This window comes from Ooceraea biroi, chromosome 5, assembly GCF_003672135.1.
Source record: "Ooceraea biroi isolate clonal line C1 chromosome 5, Obir_v5.4, whole genome shotgun sequence".
Classification (NCBI taxonomy): Eukaryota; Metazoa; Arthropoda; class Insecta; order Hymenoptera; family Formicidae; genus Ooceraea; species Ooceraea biroi.
Genome location: NC_039510.1, coordinates 3625061 through 3649091, shown reverse-complemented (window position 1 = coordinate 3649091; position 24031 = coordinate 3625061). Strand labels below are relative to the sequence as shown.

General features: G+C 50.3%; 1 protein-coding gene across 4 annotated transcripts in view; it reads right to left on the bottom strand.

The window, feature by feature from the left end:
* Positions 1 to 24031, bottom strand: part of LOC105287640 (dachshund homolog 2) — a 216263-nt gene that overhangs the window by 82340 nt on the left and 109892 nt on the right. For all 4 annotated transcript variants that reach the window (XM_011353298.3, XM_020034367.2, XM_020034369.2 and 1 more), the window contains 3 exons: positions 23359 to 23529; positions 20175 to 20402; positions 1153 to 1236 (listed from right to left, as the gene is read on the bottom strand). In XM_011353298.3, coding sequence (XP_011351600.1) covers positions 1153 to 1236; positions 20175 to 20402; positions 23359 to 23529 — 483 coding nt within the window. The remainder of the gene's footprint in view (positions 1 to 1152; positions 1237 to 20174; positions 20403 to 23358; positions 23530 to 24031) is intronic.

Below are 24031 nucleotides of genomic sequence, written 5' to 3'. Positions count from 1 at the left end.
CTTCCCAGCGGGGAAATTTAATCATCGCCCATTTTTCATACGCCGAGCGATGTTTTAATCGTGTGATTTTTCTGAGGCGTGGCGTGGCGCCGCTTATACCAAAAGACTGTTTCACTCATTATTCCTGAATAGAATAGCACGTCGCGTTTGGTGAAGCCGCGAATAACGCGGCCGTTCTTCCCAACTTTTACATATTTATCGAGCCTCGCATTGTTGTCGCGTCAGACGAGACGTCGACATTGTCGAGCCTCGAAAATCCGCGATATTATATATGTGCAAGCAGGTACCAAAGATCCAGTTCTGATCCCCGGATCAAAAAGGCACGGATATTCGCATACTTCCACGAAGACGCTTCGAATCTGCCGCACGTCGCGAAACACTGGTGCACACGAGCGTGAACGAGTGACTGAAATTCTCGATTAAAGCATCAACAATTTTGCGGTGCAATATCAGCTCTTGATTTAACGCGAATCCGAATTTATGCGGTAGCGCATTAATCGCGCAAATTGAGAGCTACCTGTACACCTGTCGATTCAATATTTCATCGCGATAACACGCTCGGGTTTTCACAATGAACGGAACTCGTAAAATTTTCCTTTTTATGTGAAAGCGCTCAATAGCCATACATGGAATGTAATACATATGGAAAACATAATAAATAGAAAAATATAAATAGTATCTCCAAGAGAAGGATCGAAAATAACACGTCATGGAATCGAACAGCTTAAGGGGAAGCAAACAACGAGCACACGCTAACTATTACGATTTGACATCTGATACCGGTTAGGCGATTGCGGTCTTTGGCCCGATCTCGCCTTCCTTCCATTAGATGCGAAGGCGCCTAGAAGACGGCTCGAGGGTGAGCCTAAGACGGGTGGAGGGAACGGAGAACACGGGTTAAGACGAGGACCCCCAACGTAGAATAATACGATACGCGGGAATCGGACGGACGGATTGGGACTGTACGGCTTCTTGATTCATCGGCGAATTAAGCCGCGCTTCGAAAATCCGCTCGAAACGTGCTCGCTTGCCAGCCCATCTAAATTTTGTCGACCCTCCAAGTATGAAAGGTGGACGAGTTTGTCCATCCGTAAACGCGAGTAAACCTGCGCCTGAATTCGGTGTCTCACGAAGACGATTCCTTGTACTCACCTCGCACCTTCTGCTCGTCTTGGAGCTGCCGCTCCAGGCTGTCCTTGACCTCTCGCTCCCGAAGAACGTCCATTTTCAGCTCGGCTGTAACACACGCAAGATGATGGAAATTTACTGAGACGTTCCTGTGTTTCTCGCTGATCGCGAAGAGAGTGGATCCTCATTCAATTCTGATTCGCTCTCTGCACTCCCCTCTGATCTTGATTTTTAATTGTCCGGTTATCTCGCTCGAGACGACCGAGTGTCCCCGCTCGCCATGAATAATTACCGAGAACGATCTCATCTTTCCCCGGGATCTCGTCGAGGAGACCGAGTCTCCTCGATGAGGCCGTAAATCCCGGAAACGCGGAGGATTTCAAGATCAGCTACAGCGGTTAATTTGACAATAACAGTCTCTCCCACCCCCGTCTTCTCCAGCACCTCCCGCACCTTCTTCCTCTCTCCCTCTTATCCTCCTGCCATCGTCCGAGAGGTGCTGCAGGAGGATATCGCACGGTTGGCTGAGTTCGTGATTAAATCCAATGGCGATGGGCAGACCAGAGCTCGCATAGTTACCTCTAATAGAATTATATTAAGACATGGAGATCCCGTTTCCATCCCTCCCCGGCCTCTTTCCTCTCGACAGCCCACCAACTCAACTCGTGTTTCTCGTCTCGTGCACTATGTACCCTCTCCTCTTATCCAGGTTGTTCTCTCCCTCTCTCTCTGTCTCTCTTTCTCTCCTCTCCCTGTCTCCAACTTGCGCTCACGACTTGCAGAACTCCCCCGTTCCCGTGGGAGCCACCGCGCTAAATTAGCCATTTCGAATCTCTGCTGGAGGGTCGTTAGGACGAGTCCAGAAACTCGTTGAACGGTACTAAGAAACCGTGTGTGCGCCACAACCGAGGTGACCAATTTCCAGTCACTCTTGCCGCGCGCGGAGGAAACTGACGTGTTGAAACAAGAGCGAGAGCATATAAATGAGAAAATTAAAGAGGCACGTACGTGGGCATAAATGACGTCTTGAATTACGGAGTCTCTCGTGGAAAACTCGTATCTCCTCGAGAACAGCGAAGAGAAAGACAGAGAGGGAGAGAAAGAGAGAGACGCGAAATCACTTGTGAGACCGTAACGCGATAAAACGTTTCCGGTCTCTAAATCAGCCGAGCTCTAATTCGGTTTAACGGAAGAAAAGTAACACGGCGGAAGGGGCTCCACGGTGGAGCGGTCTGCCCCCTCGTTCCCCTCCGACCGCTCGTCTCTCGAATTACATCGGTGGGCAATGAGCCACGCAGCTCGTAACGCACGTCAGCTCGCTACCAATCGAGCGATAGTCATGGGACAATTCGCAGACTCTTCGTTGGCAACAAGAAACCCTGCAGCTCGAAGCAGAAGAAACGCGTTTACCGGAAATTTTCCGTCTGTCCCGACCCGTAATCCGTTTTCCGTTGTACGGCGTTTTCACATCTCATCGGGGCGGTTTAATCGAATTCGAAACACCGCTTAATCCGCTCATCACATTCCGCGAGCTTTTAAAAGACTCCACCTGGTCCTGGCGTGTACACGCTACCATCGCATTAGCAGCAATTATTTTCGGACCCGGGCTCTCGTCCTCGTGGATCCAAAAAGTTTCGCGACATACGTTCGGGCCGGAATAACGAAGAGAGAAAATAAGAGAGAGAAAGACAAAGGCAGAAGGAGAGACAGGAAGAGCACGAGAGAGAAAGGCGAAGCCTGACGGAGAATCAAGCCGGTAGATTAGGTAGGGCCGCGTCGTCTCAGCAGTCTGCCAGCAATTTGAGAGCGTTTGCGAGGTCCATTAACGGCGGTAACTCTTCACGACCGGCCGCCACGAAGATTCAATTTGAATGCTAACCAGAATAGGAAGTTCGCGCCGGGGCCTCGTGGTATATACGGGCCGCGCGCCTGTGTTCCTCATCCCTCCCCTCCCCCCTCCTCCCCCTTGCTCACCCCATATCCCCTCGCCACCCTGTTATTGCCAATTTCGGCGCGTTTCTGCAGCCCACTTTGCGATCGTTTAGATTATCATCTCTCCCGGTTTCTCTTTCTCTCGACGGGCCCTGGTAGATACCCTGCACACCCCGTCCCTATATCCCCTTTTCCGTATCTTCTACATTCTGCTGCCTCCCTCACCGCTTACCCCGCGTACTCGCCCTTGGTCTCTCAAACGTTTCCGGGGATAATTGAACTTTATTAGAGATCGTCGTCGACGAAACACCAGCCCTTGCATCCAACCCCGGGGCTTATTCCGGATCGACTTGATTCCGAAACGCTTTAACGATTACTCTGCCCGCTCGCTTATCTTTCTCTCACTCGCGAAAACGCCTCGGAAATCTATGCCACGTAAAACCTACGCCGTTCCCGAGATCGTCGCTTCCGTTGCTTCGATCGTCGTGCATCTGCCTCGGACATTACATATTTAAGGAAGCACGAATCAATTTTCGATGCCATTTTGTTAGTTGATATGTGGATTTATTTAGAAAAATATTCCTTTAATCACAGGTACCTCGTGTCGCGTAAATTGAATTAATTCTCTTTAGCAAAGCGATGTGATTTGTGAGATATTGCTAAGATCTTACGCTCGTCTGGTGCTTTGGAGCGGCTTACAAGGAGGGGCCGCTGGAAAAGTTTGTCACGATGGAAAAAACTGGAAATCAATTATGCGAGCTCGACGCTCCTCGCCGTGGGGGAGGAACGACCTTATTGAAATTTGGCCGCGGGGTCGTGAGCATTAAAATTGCAGGGATTAATATTAGCCGTGGTGAAAAGCGCTTTACGCTTACCTCGTAAGGAAATGATTCCGACGCCGCGCCGCGCCGCGCCGGTTATAAAAGCCCGGCCCGTTCTATCATTCTTATGTCAATTAGACGAGCCCTAATCGCGACCCGGCTCATAAACCGAGAATTATATCTTTAATTTTAGCGGCCGTATTCAGCTGCTTGCGAAACAGGATTCTGCCCTACGCGCTTCTTCGGTGTTGCTGCGGGCGAGACCGCTGTAACCTTAACAGATAGATGGTAATTAATGACGAGAACTGTCCGTTGGGCAATTTCGTTTCCGAGTCTGACGTATGGAGAAACGCAAGCACCGAGCGGATATTTTAGCGCGGCACGTTTCGCGTTTAGCGCTGCATTTCCATGGTAATTGCCGTTGAATCATCCGTCTTGCGTGCGTCAATGTTTCGCGATATAAATACCGCGCACAATAATCTGCAAAGATACTCCACGTGTGCGCATAATAAGAGAAACAAAAAATAAGAACACGATTAACGAGATTATCACGGCGTCACCTTGAAATTTTTTCGCTCGTTAATGTCGATTTTGTAGTGGAAGCGTCGCGTATCCCGGCTACCCATTTACGCATTTCTCGGCCATTATACAATGCATCTGCTGATGTTACCGTGGCGGATATATTTCCGAGGACCGTGCTCGTCACGATTTACGAGTTTCTCGCCGGACGGCGGACGATATCGCGAGCGGGCTCAAGCGGACCTAGGATCGGCGATAATAATTTTCACGGTGGCGCGAGCACTCGCGTAGTAACAATAACGGTGCAACGGAACGTGCATGGCACTGTTACCGGAGCGATTCATGGTTATTGATTAGTATATACGGTCGCAGGAAGACGAGCGAGCGAGAGAGAGAGAGAGAAAGAGAGAGAGGAGGCTGCGGTGTAGCGTTCACTACCCCCGAGGGCTTGTACCACGACGTGGTGCACGCACACACGTGCACGGGTGGCCCGCGCGCGCGTATACATATAAATATACGTGCGCCATATACGTACGTACGCGTGCGAATGTATGTATATCTCCACGTAGAGCTGCACGTATAGCTCCACGCTAAGATATTCTCAGGGCCCTCAGGCGACCCTCAGAAACAACAATGTCAACTTGCCCGGCACGGCCTGCAATCATTTGAATAGTATAATGTAGTTTTCGTGTTACAACTCACTCTCCGGTGTATATACAAGCGCCTACGAAACACGGGTCTTTTCTTTTCGACCTGCTTAAAACATTTAACCCGCCGTGCAACGACGATGACGACGATGGGATCCGCGAGACGACAAAGGGAGACGCGGGATATCTAGGACGGAAGTGGAGAACGGGATCTCGAGAGACGAGAGACGAGAGGGACAGAGAGAGATTGGCGGGTATTTATGAATTTAATTTTAACGGATCAAGAGCGCGGTAATAAAGCGCGCGGGTAGGAATTAACCGCCGGATTATTTCGGTAATTTACAGCCCCGGGGATCGCGCGTCTGGTATTCTCTTATTTGCATCGCGAGATCCTCCTCCGTGCGGAGGATCTCGCGTCTCCGATCGTTATCCTGCAGCAAGCTGCGTCGCGAGATAATATCTCTTTTTTGCTGTTCGCCTCAAGTACTCGATGATCGGCCTCGCCGTTTCGCGTTTCTCAAAGGGATCCGGCCAGGGGACTCGAATTTCATAAATTTCGCACCCTAATCCTCATTAATCCCGGTGTTGCACTATTTGCCTACGAGAGGATCCGCCGCGACCCACCCGCAGGCGCGCGCCCACCCGCTCCGGAAACGCGAATATTATTGTTTCTACCCTTGCATATTACAGCCGAATAATGATTAAGTATATAACTCCGGGCACTCCGGATCCTCTCGCCGAGGTTCAATTGTCTGGCACGACGCCGACGAGATGTAGCCGCCGCGATTTCTCGCAATCGTCATCCGATCCGAAAGCGAGATTGTTGTAATTGACAAAAACTTAACCTAATAAAATTTTATGAATTTTGACGAAAATCCTGAAAATCTCTCCAATTACGAGCATCGAGCTATTCGCGAGCTGTAGCCACTCGATCTCGCAGCTTCCGCAAAACAAGCGTATCCACTCTCGCATGGGATTCACGGAATGCCAGGCTGCTGTCGATAATAATTAAAACTTTCCCGCACACTCGGCACAGTTTGACTTCGTCCCGCGCAGCAACGGCGCAGCCAATAGTTATCCCATGCGGATTACGGTCCTTGGCTAAGGGCTACAAGGGCTTGCCTCCTCCTACGGGATTTAAGACGGACTTAGCTCTTGTTCCGGTCGCTGACCACTTTGCCTCCCATTAACCATTAACGGATCTAACGAAAATAGGATTAGATCGCGGCAGCTAGAATCTCGAGCTCGGCACGCACTAAAACTGCTCGTGCACGTAGGTGGCCGTCCGGTTTCTTACCCACAGCTTCATTGGCAGATTATCGAAGGTTCTTGTCTCGTCTTATCGAGAGGTGAGCCGAAGATGCCTTTCTCTCTCTCTCTTTCTTTCTTTCTCTCTTTCTCTCTCCCTCCGCCGACGATTGTTTCGCACGAACAACGAATTGGTTTTGCCCCGCAATTTACCGCCTGCCCGGGAATCGCTTGGTGAAAGATTATCCTCGTAAAATGTGTCAAAGTATCTGCCTTTTTAATTCGCGAGGATGTTTATCACGCAGTTTTCCACGAGTCACGCAGGTGATAATAAACGAATAAAGGTTTATCTCTAACGCGAAGACGAGGATAGTTTCGACAACGCATGACATTTTACGTTGTCCTGTCTAAATTTGATTAAAAAAATTAAATTACGCGAAGACCTGAACAATAAAAAAAAGGATGATCCGTCTTCATTAAATCTTACGAGTCAATTCATCGTGCGACAATCAACATCTCATCGTGGGTAGATATACATTATGATACAGCATACGCTAAAGTTGCCTCCGCTCGAACTCGCGCGCGCAGATACGCCGAAGAGCGTTTTCGCGTTTCGAGATAATCCCATCCTCGTTCTTCCTCTTCGGAGATAGATCCTACGGGATATCCGCCGGAATTATTGCACGGTCGAGTTACACGCGAGCAAGGACGTCAAACTTCATCGATCCCAAGCAGTGTTGATATTGGACAACGGTAACGAATGTTTAGTTATGAACTGAAACAAGCCAGTTCTTGAATATTCCAAGATAAAGTAAAACTTTACAGTATGTGTGTGTTTGTCTTTAGAAAAGAGATATAGGAGAGAATAATATAATAATATAAATACATATAAATATATAAATACATATAATATAAATACATATAGTAATAATAACATTACAATTAATACGTGCAATACGTCGGTTTCTTCAGCAGAAGCCGAACGACGCTTGGCGAACGCATTTTCAACCTTTTTACAATTTTTGCATCGTTAGCCAGTAGTATTAGTAGGGTAAGAGATGCAATCATTGACACGGATATAGTTATTGACACATTAATTTTTTTAATTGAAATTTCTCGACACATGCATGGCTCTTGTGTGAAAATTCATATGCTCGTACAAAGTACTCCTTCACCAATAAGTTTACTGAGTTGTCTTAGATTTCTGTCATTGCGTTTCGAAGCGGTAGCAAAAACAATCACTGACCCACTCTTGGTGATGCTCCGAATAGATCAGTGCATGTTTTTGCTGCCCGCTTCGAAACGCAATGACAGAAATCTAAGATAACTCAGTAAATCTGTTGGCGAAAAGGTACTTTGTACGAGCATATAAACTTTGCGTACGAGCGTCGTGCATGTGACGAGAAATTTAAGTTAAGAGTTAATGTGTCAATAACTGTATCCCTATCAATAACTGTACCTCTTACCCTAATTCCAAAGACACGGAATCGAAGGGAGATCGATGAAGAAACCTTATCGCTGATGCAATTAGCATGATTGCCAAAGTTACTTTCGCATGTTCTTCTTCTCTTTCCTCTCGGTCTCTCGCAACGAGAGACTGACGAGCCGGCACGTAGCTGGATCTTTATCATTCTTACGACTGTCTAACTGTCTGGGCGTGCATGCCAGTGCGTTCGTGCACAACGCGAGGCATTAATGGCCCGCGATCGTAAAACGTTCGGTGCCGGCGGCGGCGGTGAGGATTCTTTCGACGGTTTATCGAATAATCCCTTAACGACCCATGAGGTACATCCCCTAACGAGAGTACGCACCTTCCGCTTCCTTTTGCACGCGGATACTTTGTGCCGCTTAATTACCGCACGCCGGTACAATTTAATCAGATCGGGCGATAACGCCATGCCGATTTGCACGCGGAAGGATCTCCGGATCCTTTCTTCCCTTCTCACAACGAATTCGCGTTTTTTCGACGGTCCCTTCTCTCTTGAAGAAATAAACCAGAGAAAAAAAAGAAAGAGGAAAACCACAGTGCATACACTCCTTTCTTAATTCTTCTTGTTTATTGATTTGACGCGGTGCACGCATACACGCACGTCCGGCAATTTACTCGCGGTGGCGTATCGCGTGCGCCGGAAACGGCACGAGTTGTAAAATCGGGGCCCGCCTCGCCTCTCCGCGGTTCCTCTCTTCGGGCTCCGAGCGAGAGGCAGCTGCCGCTCGATCCCCCTCGGGCCCTCTCCCGCATGTCACTCGAGACCGTAATTAACAATCGTTTTAATGAATTCGCTCCAGCTATCTTCATCTTCGCAACGCGCTTGTGACACGAGCGCGACGGAGAGAACGCGACGTGCGCGATGACGCGCTTCGAGGCGCGCCCGTAATCGAGCGTGCGTGTGTCGCGTCCACGTGTGCGTGCGTGTACGTGTATGTGCGAGCCTGCTTATTACGACCGGGCAATAATTCCCAGTATAAAATTATCATTAAGATTGTCGTTGCACGAGCGGGAGAACTGGCCGCTCGTTATCTCCGACAGGTTGCACGGGCCGGCGCAGACGTACGAGTAAAACAAACGTCAGGATGATTCCGGACGCGCAGCGTCTTTCAAATGCGATGGGCTAAAAAAGTCCGCGTGCGCGGTCTACCACGTGGCTGTGTAAAAGCGCCTCTGTGCTGCGCACGACGTAGCAGGTGTAACGAAAAATTATATTACGCTATTAATTTCATTGATGACTTGAACTTAAGTAGCGTTCCTTCATCAGCTGGTGTCTTCATGCTGCAAATGTGGGCGTAATCCGAGGCTACGTTGCCAATCCAAGCTCGAGCATTCGATTTACTGCAACGTGTCGCCGCATTGCGAGGATAAAAGAATCTCTCTTCTGTAAGGTATTAATAAAGTATTAATCGAGCGATTCTTAGGCTCGTAAAGACGCAAATCCGCGTGAACCAGGAGCGCACACAGATGCGGTCGGCGACACGAGCGCGGTTTTTCTCGTTTGACCACGTCCTCGCCTCTCGTTCCACGGGCCCCGTACGATCGTAAATAATCGCCCAGTGTAATAAGACATCAGCGAGTGGCTCGGCACCTACGCGCCGATACCATCTTTATGAACATGACAGTCGGAAGTTATATATTTTTTAGATGCTGCGTGCCAAACCCACCAACCAACTACGGGCGTACGGCCAGTCGGCTCGAATGAGCGCATTCGACTCGCCAAACTGGCGGAACCTGCACAGCTTGTAACGTGAGACGCAATGTGCGAGTCGCTCGGGCTTGTAAACGAACAATTAAATGCATACAAATCGATAGGAGGAGATTAAAAGACTGCTAATGCGCCTATCGTGTTCCTCTCCGTCACGCTCGACCCCGTCTGCGCCTCTTCGTCTAATCCCTCGAGGAAATTAGCGTCGGATTATCGCACGCGTTATCTGTGATTACGCGCGTTAATTGATTAGGGGGTGACGTCGTCTCAGGATCCAACTGGACTGCGTCGGTTCCTCGACCGCATCGGCGGGTCATCGGCGACGTTTCCGCGCGACCGTCTTAAAACAGCTCAGCTACGAAAAGCTCGCTCGCGTCCGGTTTTATATTGTACTTTTATCGAAACTCGGCGGCAATAAAGCGTGCCCTCGCGTGTTTCGCTCTTTCTCCCTCTCGCTCTTTCCCTTTTTCGTGAGCGAGACTCCGCGAATCGAAGCGGTCGCGTCGAGTTGTAACAAAATATTCGTTCCTAGCGGCAATAAACGACGTCGTTAACGGGCACACACGGTGTGCCTCTTCTCTTTGTACTTCTCTCACGCGCGGTCGTTACTACTGCCCTTTTATTGCCGGTAAATTACACGCTTTATTCGGCCGCGCGACGACCCGAAAGCAAACTATATAATTGAACGGTAGTTAAAACTGCGGTAGGTCAAGCTCCTCCTTTTTATCTCGGCCTGCCCAGGCTCCCTCGGCTTCGTCTTCTTCTTCCTCATCGTCGTTGTCGCCGCGCCTCCTCCGCGTTTTATTTTTAACGTCGCATCGTTAGCGTCGATACCGCGCGTCGACGCCGCCGTCGCGCGACGTTTTCTTCGTAATTAATTGTTTTTTCTTCCCTTTTTCCCCGGTCCCCTCCTCTCGCGGCCGGCGATCTTATCCCCCGGCTCGATCCAGAAGTGGTTTTAATTTAATTCCGCGGAAAACGGGGCAAATTAATTTACATCGGCCGCGCGGCGATCCCGTGCGACGTCTGATTACGGAATACCTACGAAAATTGCGATAATGCGCGATGCGTGCGTATACGCGGCGCCGGAATTACGCTGAAATTACGCCACCGGGAGCGTAATTAATTTCGATCGTTATCGCGCGGAATCGGGACGGTTCCGAGAAGGGAGGTTGCGCGAGGGAGGAGCGTGTTGCGTTGTGCACCTTCGCGAGAACTTATGAAGCCTCCCCTTTCGTTCCCTCCCTCCCCCCTCGCGATGACACTTAAATAACCGACGGCGATAAAAGCCATCGCACGGTGAAACAAAGTCGCTGATCAGCCGCAGGGAAACGGGGAGACGAGGACACTTTTCTGCGCCGTTTGCCCCCCCGTTCTCCTCGCGAATCCCACCGAAAGACGCCGAGAGACGTCGTAAATTTTCAGTTTATAATCGTCGTCGATGCGAAATTACCGGAGACGAAGATTTCTTTCCGCAGGGAGACCCCCCTCGACCTCGTGTACGACCGGCCATTCTGTTACTTAATTCCAAGAGGTCCGCGTTGCACGTACAAGGCGGTGGCACGACGAGCGGCGTGACGATCAAGCGCTGGGATCGATGTCTCCGTGATCGTTAAATCCAGGATTTAAGTGACACCTCCACCGAGGGAAATGTCGCGGTTTATCGTTGTACCTCGCGCCATTCTCGCTCGCAAGATCTTTTCCGAGATCGCCAGTCAAGAAAAACACCGGATATCTCTCGCCACGTTCGAGACGTCGATTGCTCGACAAATTTTCCTGCGAATCTCGCCGTTCCCATGATGAATCCACGGACGAAGGCTTCCATTCAGAGTTCCACCTATTCTACCTGTCTACGCATCCCGGGAAGGGGTAGATTTTGGCGTTATTTAGAACGTCATTAAGGAGGGATTATTTCCCCGTTAGACAAACACAGATATTCCTGGCGAAACGAACGCGGCGAAACTCGACGCGAAACTTATTTGCACGCCGACACGCCGAGGAAGCGAGGGGGGGCCACGCGAGAGGGCCCCTGGCTCCTTTTATTGTTAAATAAATAATCAACTAGTTGTTCCCGTGTTAGGCATAATTTATTAGCCTCCCCAGCACCATCGAGGCCCCTTCTCTCTTAAATTCTTTCCTCTCCCTCTTCTCCCCGGTTCTTCGCTGCTACTTTGCCAGCCTCCACCGTCTCCTCTCTTGTGCCTCTCTCGTTCCGCACCTTCCGCACCTACGATGCTCGCTTCAGGACTCGTCGAAGGTCTCTCGTAGTGGTGCACGAGAACTCGGACCGTTGCCCCTCGTATTCGTCTGCTCTGCCGTGCCATTCTACGATTCTTTTTTCGGTGGCTTATGCGAAGCGTACGAGCGCGCTGCTTTCCTGCGCTTTCTTTAATTGACAGTCCACCGCGCTCTCCAGGCTGGTTCCCCGGCTGGGAACCCGGCCGCATTCATGGCGCGCCCCACGACGACATCGTATTGTCCCCGCGATTTTTACTCTCGTTTTCTCCTCTCTCCCGCGATCGCGCATACCTGTTCCTCGCGTTCTCGCGCGATTTACGGGTAACAGCCGGGGCCCACCCTGACCCGGGCGCTAAGAAGTCTCATTAGAGACGCCCTTTCTGCGGACATCGAGGGTGAACAAGATGCTCGAACTTGGCCACACAAAAGGAGTTGCCGGACCTCAGTGCAGCGAGAACAACGTTGATGCGATATTAGAAGATATTTTTTTTATTTCCATCCAGAGTACCAGCTAATAAGAGAGAAAAGGAGCGAGAAGGAAATGATGAGATATGGCTTTGAGGAATTAAGTTATGCGGTTAATAGTATATCGCAGATACACGAGGATACGAGCATGGGATGCGTAATGAACGATTGGGATACATCGGCCCGACAATTTGTAGCCGGTGCTCTAGGGCCGGACTTCTGAGTTATAGAGGCAGACGTGGAGGCTCGTGTCGCGCGCACCGGGAGGGTGGTGCGCCGGTGGTTCCGATACCGGACGCCCAAAAAGCATTACACGATCGGGCGCAACAAGAAACGGCATCTCCCTCGTCAGTCTGTTGCCATGCGAAGAGTTTTCTGCATGCGAGCGCATACGAGTGCAAGGAGCGAGAGTTACGATTCCGCCGCTCGGAATATCGCTCTCTTTCGTCGTTCGGACGATCGTTCCACCGTCTGCTTCGCCCTTTCTTTCTCTCGCGTGGAGATCCTCGGACAGGGACCCGGCTCGGTTCCGCTCCGCAAGGTAATTAAATATCTGTGGTCCGGACACGCCAGCCCAATGCGCTACCTTAACGATTGTCTCTGGGTCGGAGGTCAACCCTTCGAGCTCGCGCCCGACGCAGACACACGAGCCGCCGTGAGCAATACACTTACAGAGTCTCCTCGCCAAATGGGATATACTCACATGCGTGTGCACACATGTATGCGCGCGCGAGAAAGAGAGAGAAAGAGTGCAACCACCACTACGATGACGACCGTACGCGAAGCGGCACGAAGAATAGCATGGGAACTATTATGCTTATTAAGGTGGAAAGTAATAAATTATAGGCGGCTAATAATGGGAACCGCGAGAGGCGTAATTGATGTATGCAGAGGAAGTTGTTCTGGTCTGGCACCGTACGCTCTTCACGGATATGCGTGTAAACATACACCTACGTTACACGTAATACATATAGCGTGCGGAAAATATTTAATGGCGTAGAGGCGCTCTGGCTCTTGCCTTCCGAGCTCTCTTTCTCTCTTTTACTCCTCTCTCTCTTCTGCTCGCGAGCTTGAAACTCGGAAGCTTGCATCTCCCGTGCATCACCGTGGCACGTTTAAAATTTGAGAACTAAATAGTTCACTACGCTTCTACCATTCTACCGTATTTCGTTCTACCTGAGAGAAGATGAGCGTCGCGCAGAACCTGCCAGCTATTTATTGCTAAGCGCCACCTCGTATAACAATTCCCCGAGATGCGTCGCGGCCACAACGAGGGCTGCAAGGGAGATCAATAAACCGATTCCACTCTTAATTAAATCTCAGACAATACTGGCGCGCTAATTAAAGCAAACAATCGACGCAGTAAAAGACGCGAATTACCGACGCCGCTGTCGTGGTGCATCGAGATACAAACGTGAGACGTGAGATCGCTCTCCACACGCAGATCGAAATGCTGTGGAAGGGCGACCATTTCCGCCAGGTTTATCGAGTTTACCGCGTGGCCATTTCTCACGTTTCTCAATTTATGTATGATGCAGGACGACCATTGACGGCGAGGAATCGAATTTTATTAATTTAATTTAATTTAATTTAATTTTGCAACGTGGAAAGGGGGCAAGCGAACGGGGCGAGAGTACTCGATTGCTTATTGATTCACGTATAAGATAAGATAGATGGGGGGAGAAACGAGAGGGAAGAAAAGAGAGAGAGAGATGAAAGGCACGAAGGGAAGAAAAAAACGAGCGTGCTGCCGATACACGTGTGCGTACATAGTTTGCGCGATAATGGCTGCTCGCCGAGCGATATAGAGATAGCCTCGGTTAGGCTAACTTATCTCTCCGTGGACGAGGAAGCGAGGAGGGTGAGAGGGTCGCTGCTTGGCAGGGTTAAGCATAAATCAATCAGCCTGCATTCAACCACGAGTCGGGAGGAGGCAACCACCGGCTTGAGCATCTTAAATGCTCGCAGTAGGTAGACGGCCGAGACGTTTGTATCGACGTTTCTGTTTGCACTGCGAAATATTTACACCCGTTTGTCGCACCAAGAGACGCCCACGAAGAGAACGAACGAAAGATGGGTGAGAAAATTAAGTGTTTCAGTTTCTGGCCCATCGTTCATACATCCTCATTTGATGCTCGTGATATATAATTAATGAAAAATATAGAAAATCTTCTACTTTCTCAGAGTTTATTTCAAGATATTATATATTAGTACATAAGCATTTTACATTAATTCACATTAGTAATAATGTATAAGTATACATTGGCCGCATCAAGTAACGTCGATAATTACAAAAGACTGATGATTGACGACGCTGCTTGCGGGACTCCAACCGCCGATGCCAGTATCGATCAGTGCGCGGAGAGCGATCTCATCTCGTTTGTATCTCTATGTACCATGACAGCGGCGTCGGTAATTCGCGTTTCATTCGCAGATACCTACTCGATAGCCGATACCAGTGGCCACATCCTGTTCCGCCGTGCCGCATCGGCGCTCGCGGTAATAAGATTTCACGTGAGTAGCCTCCCAGGCAGCAGCAGCAGCAGCGGCCAAAAATCGCGAGGGGGATTTACGTATATCTTAGGTGCGGTCGCCGCGTTGCAGCCAATTCGTGATGCATCCAACGGGGGATGAGGGGAACGAGGAAGAGGAAGACGGGGGTGGAGGGAAAAAGAGGAAGAAGACGCCGCGAGGTACAAAGGAAGCGGAGAGACGTCGCGGTCGCGGTGAACGAGGAAAGTGGCGGAGAACAGAGAGAGCAGAGGGCAAGAGAGAGAGAGAGAGAGAAAGAGGGAAAGGCACAAAGGAGCAATGGCACGAGGCAGGAGTGACTCTCCTGAACAGGAGAGGAAGAGAGAGGAGAGAGAGACGTCTCGGGGCTCCTACAATTTTAATTAACCCGGTACCGGGCGCACACGGAGCCCGATCGCGATCGAATCGGGTGCACGATCTACAAGGAATCTACATAAGATCCTCCACTCGCGGCTACAACTCAATCCCCTCTTTATATTCCGCGCTCTCGAGCGGGGCCCCAACCGAGGGCCCCTACGGGCCTCCGGACACACATAATCTTGCGCGCGGTCCCGCCACGGCTCCTACGCTTCCCTTATCTCGTCGAGGATCGAAGATAGTAGCCTCGCTGCCGCGCACGCTGGTTCCTCGCCAGGATCTCGACGGGCTGATATTGTCCTTGCGGCGTGTAACTTACCGGCGACGACGGCGAGAGAGATGGTCCTTCCCTTTCATTCTCTTCGTCTCTCTCTTGCTCTTTCACGAAACGCTTCTTCTTGGCACCGCCGTGCGTGCGCGCTTACCCGCTCCGTGCGTAACGAGCAAATATTTGAACGATAAATGAGAATGCGTGCATCTCCTTGGTAAGAATGGACATGGGATGATTACCTGATTATCCTTTTTTCAGGCAGGACCTGTGCGATTATCCCTTTCAATTAAAGAGAAAACAAAGCGTTAAGCTCGCAGGATCTCTAGCTTGCGTTTATTATTGACAAGCCTGATTACAAGTCTAAAAAGATCAAAAACCACGGAGGGAGGAAAGAATGCTGAATCGATGATTTACGATCTTTTCCAATCGCTCAAGTAGAAAATTAGCTGCATGTGACTTGGCATGTTACTGCCCCCGAGCATTTTGAAATCGATTCCTCGTATTCGAGGGCAATCCGGCTGCTGTTCCGCCGCGCGTTCCGCTGACGTTGAACAGCGCATTGAGCGCGTAACGCTCGAACGAGCCTCCTCTCGTAACGAGATCGCCGCAATCCTGGGAGTGTCCGGCGCATTCGCGCCGCGTCATTGTCGTCGCGTACTTCGTACGTGTACTGGCGCGGAATGAACACTTTTGTGAAACTCGAGCCGCGAACATCGAGGAGATGAGAAACGTTTCCGAGCGTTCGACGTGCGAGATCTCCGCGCGAATCCAGCATCTCGCTCTCAAGACGAATCGACGGCGCTCCTCCAATCCGCTTTACAGTAGAAGCCGGCAGTCGCGAGCATCGCGCTGACGGAGACGAGCAATATCGGCGATATTCCGCGTCGACGGCCCGGCTCGCTCCGGATCGGTCTGGAGATCGATGTGCGTACTCGTGTGTACGTTCGCACGAGCGCGACGCACCAAGAAGACCTCGCGAGCGGATCTCGTGCTGAAGGAGATACGGATGCACCCATACGGCTGCGGAGGTAGGTAGGTAGGTAGGTAACACGATAGCGACCGTATGCAAAACCATCTGGTGTAAAACGAGCTGCTGGCTCGTTCGAGTATTAAATCGGGACTCTCTTACTCTCTTCCCGACTACTTCCCTCGCGGTCCCCGCATCCAGCATCCCCATCCTCGTCCTCATCATCGTCGTCGACGTCGGCTGTCCGCCACCGCGCGCTCTCTTTTTTCTTCTCTCCTTCCTCTCCACCCTTTCTCCTCCCTCTCCCTCCATTCCCTCCGCAACAGCGCCCTTTAACCGCCCTCTATCCCCCTGTCCCTCCTTCGGTCGGCCTGTCGATCGACTCGCGCGCTGATCGGAAGACTCGGCGTCGTGTGCGCGAGAGCTGACGAACGCGCGCGCGGAATCCGTTAAGCCGACCAGCAATAACCGCCGCGCCGCACATTCCGGGCTTAACGTCGCAACGTGTGCCAAATGAACTCGTTAGCGTTCACATGTCCGGTGCCCGCGAGCCGATTCTCGGCCACCCGACCGAACGCGTCCCTTCGCATTAAAACCCGCGCGCTTACTGGCCCGATCAAAGTCACGGAGCGAGAAAAAGCGCTCTCTCGATTGCACGACCGAGTCCGTAGCGTGATCAGTGGATCGTCGACTACCGATACCAAAGTCTATCGACGTCGTCAAAAAGCGCGATCATTATTTGCTAAAAACAACTTAGAAACTATGAGATTAGAAACTGAAAATACTAACTGCTAAGGTGCAGCGCCCTATCGGGGGATTCTCTTCCTCTCGATCTCATTATCACGACTCTTCCCGTCGTTCCCAGGTGTTGTGCGCTTTAACGGGAACCCACGTAGTGGCTGTGTCGTTAGCGGGATGTCGTCGAGGAGCGCCAGAAGGGGAAAGCACGAATTATGCAAGTGGATCGTGCTGCTGCACTCGGTAGCGCGAGGAGAGCACGAGAACGAGCACTGTTCGTTAAGTTCGCCGCGTCGCGAGGGTGGCGAGGGGGTGAACGCCGAGAGTGCCGACGAGGGAACGCGCGACAAGGGGACATCGGCCATGGGAACATCGTTGTCTTCCTTTCTTTTTGCCGGATCGACCCTCTCGAGTATCCGTCTCTCGCGAGTCGGCAAACTCATGCAATCCGCGGCGAGTCGCTCGAGCGTCCTGTCGAGGTCGCGCGATGCCCGGCCGACATTCCTAACATTAAAACGCCGGCAAACGCATTAGTTAACGGCCCTGAAAATGACACTTTGTATCGGCTAATGGGTAATTAAAGTCCCCGGGTTACGTTTCGCGCGGAATTTATTAAACGCGCCGCTGGGACGCGCGACTCTCGGCCGGATATCGAGGACGCGCGTTTATGGGGATCCGCCACTTAAAACCTGCGAAAACGCAGATAAGGAACGCTCGTACGTCGAGTGCCCGCCCGTTCCGCTCAAGATTGCGATACGTCGTCCTCGTCGTCATTGGTCAGTTCTTCCCAGCTGACCCCGAGAATCTTCGAAGTTTGCACTCAACCGCACAATAGCGCGTTCACATTGTGTTCTGGTGTCGTTAAAACAGAAGCGTTTCAAGAACCGAGCGAAATCAGCGACAACTCGTTTGCGATACCATGCATTGTATTAGGGGTGTGATTTAGTTTTGAGGGTTTTTTTTTTTGCTCAAAAACGCATGTATTTAAATATGATAATGAATGAATACCTTAATCAAAATATTTTCCTTCGTTTTCTATCACTTTTTCCCATCTTTCTGGCAAGAGATGGATTCCACCACGATAAAATCACTCTTCTTTTCAGTTGATCCATTCGTCCACGAATTTTCGCACTTCTTCCAAATTATGAAAGTGTATATCCTCTAAAGCGTGTTGCATCGACCGGAACAAATAATAATCGCATGGAGAATACGCGGGGTGCGGTAAGACTTGCCATTCAAGCTCTAATAGTGTTTGTTTCACTGATAACGCAACGTCAGGTCGAGCGTTGTCACGAAGAAGAATCACTTTCCGTCGTTTACTCGCAATTGCTGGTCGTTTTTGGTCCAATGCTTGCTTCAACTTGTACAATTGGTGTCGATAACGATCAGCCGTGACAGTCTCATGCGGATTTAACAGCCTATACCTTCTTCATCCCACCAAATACAGAGCATTACTTTTCAACCGTGAATATTGCGTCTCGGAGTGGATGTTGATGGTTCGCCTGGATCCACCCATGATTTTCTGCGTTTCGGATTATCAAAATAGATCCACTTTTCATCCCCAGTAACAATCCGAGACAAAAGACTTCTTTTTTTGCCTGGCGATCAACGAAATGCAAATGTTCAACCGGTTCGCAATGGCACTTTCCGATAATTGATGTCGAACCTATTTCCCTTCTTTCTGAATTTTTCCCATTTCATGTAAATGTTTGGTAACTGTTGTACGATCAACATTTAATGCTCTGGCAAGTTCTGAAGTGGATTGTGTTGGATTTTCGTGCAATAATGCTTGCAAATCTGCATTTTCAGGCTTTTTTGGTTGTCCCGAGCGTTCTTTGTCCTTCACATCAGTATCACCACTTTTAAAGCGTCTAAACCAGTATTCACACGTCTTAATTGATGGGGCAGAATCACCATAAGTTTCCACAAGAATTCTATAACCGTCAGCCGCAGTTTTCTTTTAATTAAAAAACAAAAGCAACGCATGTTGAAAATGCTCTTTCGGAAGTTGCATTTTTACGATGATATAAACACGACTGTTATTGCATCTATTGCTATAATGCTACTAAATGTCATGGATAATGTCAAGACTGTAAGAAACAACAGTTATCGGAAACAGCTATTGGAACAAACTGACACTACAGCCATCTGTTGCAAAACCCTCAAAACTAAATCACACTCCTAATAGATACACATGCGTACAAATTGCTATTTATGCATTATTGCGTTTGTATCGAAATTTTTTTATTAATCACCATTGCAATCAAACCATGGCGATAGTTTGTAATCAACATTGAATAAACGATGATTTACGTTGATTTACATCTCCTTTTTTATCGCCCTTAATTCCATTTCAATCCCGAGAACGATCTCAACGCATGAGTAATCCTCTGCGCCGACCTTCTTCTTTCTCTCTCTCTCTCTCTCTCTCTCTCTCTTTTTTTCGTTTGATGTTCTAAGTTCTCGCGACGCGGAGAGAGGTGTTTAATAATAGTGCCGGTCGATTTATCACGTGCGTTAATGAGAAAGAAGTCGTATGCTGCACGTCATCTCGCGCTGCGCCGGCTCGTTCCTAATGGGTCTTGCCTACATTCATCGTAACCAATCTACGGTACAAACTCTATCTACGGGGAACGACATTTAAATTTATCCTGCGAGTCGTATGCATGCTCGCGAACGATATCTCGTCGGCGACACGTCGCCAATATTTCTGCGAGCGATATTTCACCGAAGGAGATTACGTTGTTACTCACGCGAGGAAAATCATCGATAAATAATGCATCGGGATGCACGTTGATCACGAGATAAGAAGCGCATCTCGTGTATTATTGGTGCGCTCGTTTTCGCATTCTCGCGTCCAGCTCTCCCAAACTATATGCACGTTACCATCTCCATTTAGCATATCCGCGCGAGAGCAAGAGAAGGCGCGCTAAGAAGAGGCTAAAGTAGAGCGAGATAAAGAACCGGGGGGTAGAGAGTAGCTTGTGAGGAGGAGCAGCGAGTCTCGTAGACGGGACAGGGACTAATGCCTCTTAATGTGGTTCTGGAAGAGCTGGGAGATAATGAAATTGCGGAGAGCGCCCTCGAGTGTCTTGAGAAAGCCCTGCCACTGACCTTTCTCGTAGTTGATTTGCCTCTCCTGCTGCCTCGCGTTGTCCGCCGCGACCTTGAGCAGGCCCTGGATATTCCTCAGCAGGGTCTCCGTACTCGAGACCGAGGGGTCCTGGGCGCCCTGAGACACGGCGACCGCCGCCGAGGCTATCTGCGAGTAGTTTAGGGCCTGGGGAGGACTTTCCGAGCCCGGCGCCGGCAATGGCAGGTTCTCCGGCACGTCCGACAGATCTGAAAGCAAAATTTTCGTTCCCTCCTAGAGCACTTTTCGCAAGAATCTTCTTCATACGGTCTTCCATGACGCTACCGAGCTATTGGCGATAAATAAGTCTATTCTGCTGCGGTGATTTCGCGTGAGATTCTTTTTCTCGGCGAGAACGCCGCGTCGTTGTCGAGAGCAAAACGCGTCGATGATAAATTCGCCGCACGATCGCCGAACAACGTCCAACGTACGTACATACGTATGAGAGACAGGCTCCCCCCGAACGTAGGTGACTTATATCGCGTGCGTGTCCCGAAGTCGTAATCTCGCGGCGACTACTTGTTACCCTTCGCCACTTTTTGATTTAACGATCAACGCGGGCGAATTTAATTCAGCGAGTTAAGCGCGCTACACGGCGCACTCGGCGACGGCGATTAGTCGCGTCTCGGAGCCGGCCAACCGTTTAGCATTTCGCTATGAAATATGAAATATTGGAGAACGTATGCGCATATCATTACCGATGATAGCGATATAATTGAAGCCCTTGGACAGCGCCTAAACAATTTTTAATGAAATCTTGGGTCTCCTAGTATCTTGTTTGCATAAATCAAATCAGGGATATTGCGCTCTCTGTCTCTTGTGTTGAACTGGGCCACCATGAGACTTCAGTTGCTGGAGACACTTCTTGGAAACACTGCGAAATGCATTGACACGTTTGGTCCTCCGTCGCGCGATCGATGCAGGATCGCGCGCACGTGGTCGTCCTCACAGGAGGATCCGGCGGGGTCGCCGGAATAAAGGATGCCTTATGGTTATTGCCGCAGAGCCTGGAGGAGAGTGGCGGCGAGACAAGATGTCTGTGTGGGTTCCAGGCTTAAGTGACCGCTCGTGGTCGACCGGCCCACACCGTGGGCTTTAGCAGCCCGGCTGCTTTATAGCCAATGATACGTGGTTTATTGTATCGTCTTTTAATTATCTGCGCGCACCTACAACGCCACTCGGCAATCGGTTACTTATTGCCATCGGCCGATTTAATGCTCAGCGCGCCTTCGATCCGCCGACATCGGCGCCTTTTGATAGGGAGAAGCGCACGTCGCCTCTCTTCTCCCTTCGAACCTTTCTGGAAACCATCCGCGCGAGGTCTCCGCTCCTCTCCGAGGAGCCTATATCTCTCACCGCGGCCCATTACAATTATCAGGAGAGGGCAAGCGAGTCAGCGTCCTCTCGGAACCTTTCGTGGCGAAAGCGCGTGAATTCCACCTTCGAATCTCTCAACAACACCACCACGAGGCCTCCACGGGGAGATAAACGATAAGCAATCGCAAGATTACTCGACGCGCACAATTGACGCTAAGACGGTTCGACCAAGCGTTCAGAGAAAGAAAGGGGAAGAGTGATTGGTCCCGATGGCAGCGAATGAGCGGATAATCGAAAATGATCGGAAAGGGATCGGACGCGAGAGAACCAGATGCTCGAAATCGACGACGAATCACGGTGGATCCGATTCCGAGAACGAGAGCGGATAGTGACGCGTCTCATTAAATCAGAACTGCATTCCATGAGCGTGTACACTCCTACGGGCGTTCGATGGGGTTCTACTTCGATCATCTGCCAGCACCATACAGGCAGGATAGCGTATACCCATGTTGCGTACGACACGCTGAGAGACACGGATTTGATTCTCCCCTCTTCGCTGGTACACGACCCGTGCCGGAATTTATACGTGCAACTCGCGTCTTTCGCGGAATTTAAGAGCCCACCAATTTGGGGGTACACGCGGGAGCCCCTAATTTTGCAAGCACGCGGCGGTCCCCGGCGTTTTCCAGTCCGCCAGCCTCTGGCAGCACGAAAGGACCAAATGGTCGAACGATCTTATGATTTCTGTGAATTCCACGGCTCGGGCATCATCGCCCGTCGAGCATACGTGTTCCAATTCCACCGTAAATCACACCGCCAGGGTGACTCGTTCTCTGTCTCTCTCTTTCTCTCTCTCTTGACGACTCGGGGTCCGAGGCATTAAATCGCGGCTCGAAAGAAACGAAATTAATTAAGACAACGCGAGACTATCGAAACACACCCTCGCTATTTCTCTTTTTTTCCTCGTAGGAGACGTATTCGTAAAGCGGAATCGATCTCCTGTGTGGATACGCGTATCTTACGAGCGACCTATCTTCGAGCCCCATTAATTGAGCCGGCCAATTAACATGCCGGCGTGACAATGGTCGAGTCGATTAGAAATCAAAACGATTATGACGGTTCGGTGAATCGGAGCGCCGGAATAAGGCAGGGAGAGATAGCGATACAAAGCTCGGACGGCGATTCTATCTCTCGATCCATCTTCCATTAGAAAAATGAGACTAAATGCCGAAGATGCGAGTCTAATGATCGCTTTGCTCCGACAGTGACGCTTCTCGCTGGGATACCGCGCATTTCAGAAAACGTCATCGACAAGAGCGAGGCCCTTTCACGTCGCGGAACTCGTGGACATGTCCCATAAATCGAATTAAAAAGCATTAATTACGTTAGGTCTCTGCGCCAAGCATTATTTCCTCCCTAATTCGAGGCAATTACGTATGCTCCGAGGTACACGCAACTTGGCAACCGCTGCGGCGCGCTTCTCGAGCACGATGGAAGACGAATCCCGAAGCGTCCGTCGCGTTCTCTCGGTAGAGATGATGGATGAGAGGGCCTGACCCGCCAGTCGTCTAGAAGAACTCGTCTTTAAACGCGGCGTGTCCGGCAAAATCGATATAATTATTTCACAAGCACGAATCTTCTCTTTCTCCTCGTCTCTCTCTTTCTTCCTCCCTCTCGAATTTCGTCGAACGTCAAACGCGAGAGAGCGAGCTTTTATCGCACGCGATTTTAATTGATTGCGAGGCGAATAATCTATTTCGAGCCGGTCGCTTTATCAGAGATACCTGCGACGACGCGGATCGCGCTAGGATCGTCCCTGTCACTCGCGAATCGAGATTAGGGCCGTACCTTCGTCCTTTTCGTTGTCGTCCTCGAGGTCCTCCGACAGATTATCGTCCTCCTCCTCGTCGTCTTGCGAACGATGCGACGCGCCGGCCTCACTTCCGGACTGCTCGCCCACACTTCCGCTTCCCGCGGTTTTTGAGAGGTTTAAGACCGGGCTGTGACCATTGGAGGACCCTGAAATCACAAGAGCACACATCGCGACGGAATTAAATTAAAAATATAACATACTCATTTTTTTAGTAAGCCAACATGCATCTTTCGTACCCTGTTGTACTTTGTGCGACGTGCGAGATCGATATCGGAAGCATATCGACGTCGGATCCGTGTATCCACTCGGCGCGATAACACCGTGAAGCGGCGTCAATCTTTCCCGAAGAACGTTCAGTTACGAAGAACGAGAAGCGCGTCCATCGAGCGGACTGACAAGTTGATGGATTTTATTTGCCGCCGCGCATCCCCGTTTAGACGGGGAACAAGCGGACTATCCACTTTCCGAATCTCCCTCCTTCCCTAGTGACCACCTCTTTCTCTCTTTCCGCATCCCTTTTTCCATGCTTCGGCCGCATGAGCACGCGCGCGCGCGTATTTGATATCCTAGCATTTTAATCCTGACATAGATAGATACTGTTTGGGCAACGGTCGTCGGCGCTGACGCATTGCTCCGGGCCACTCGTGA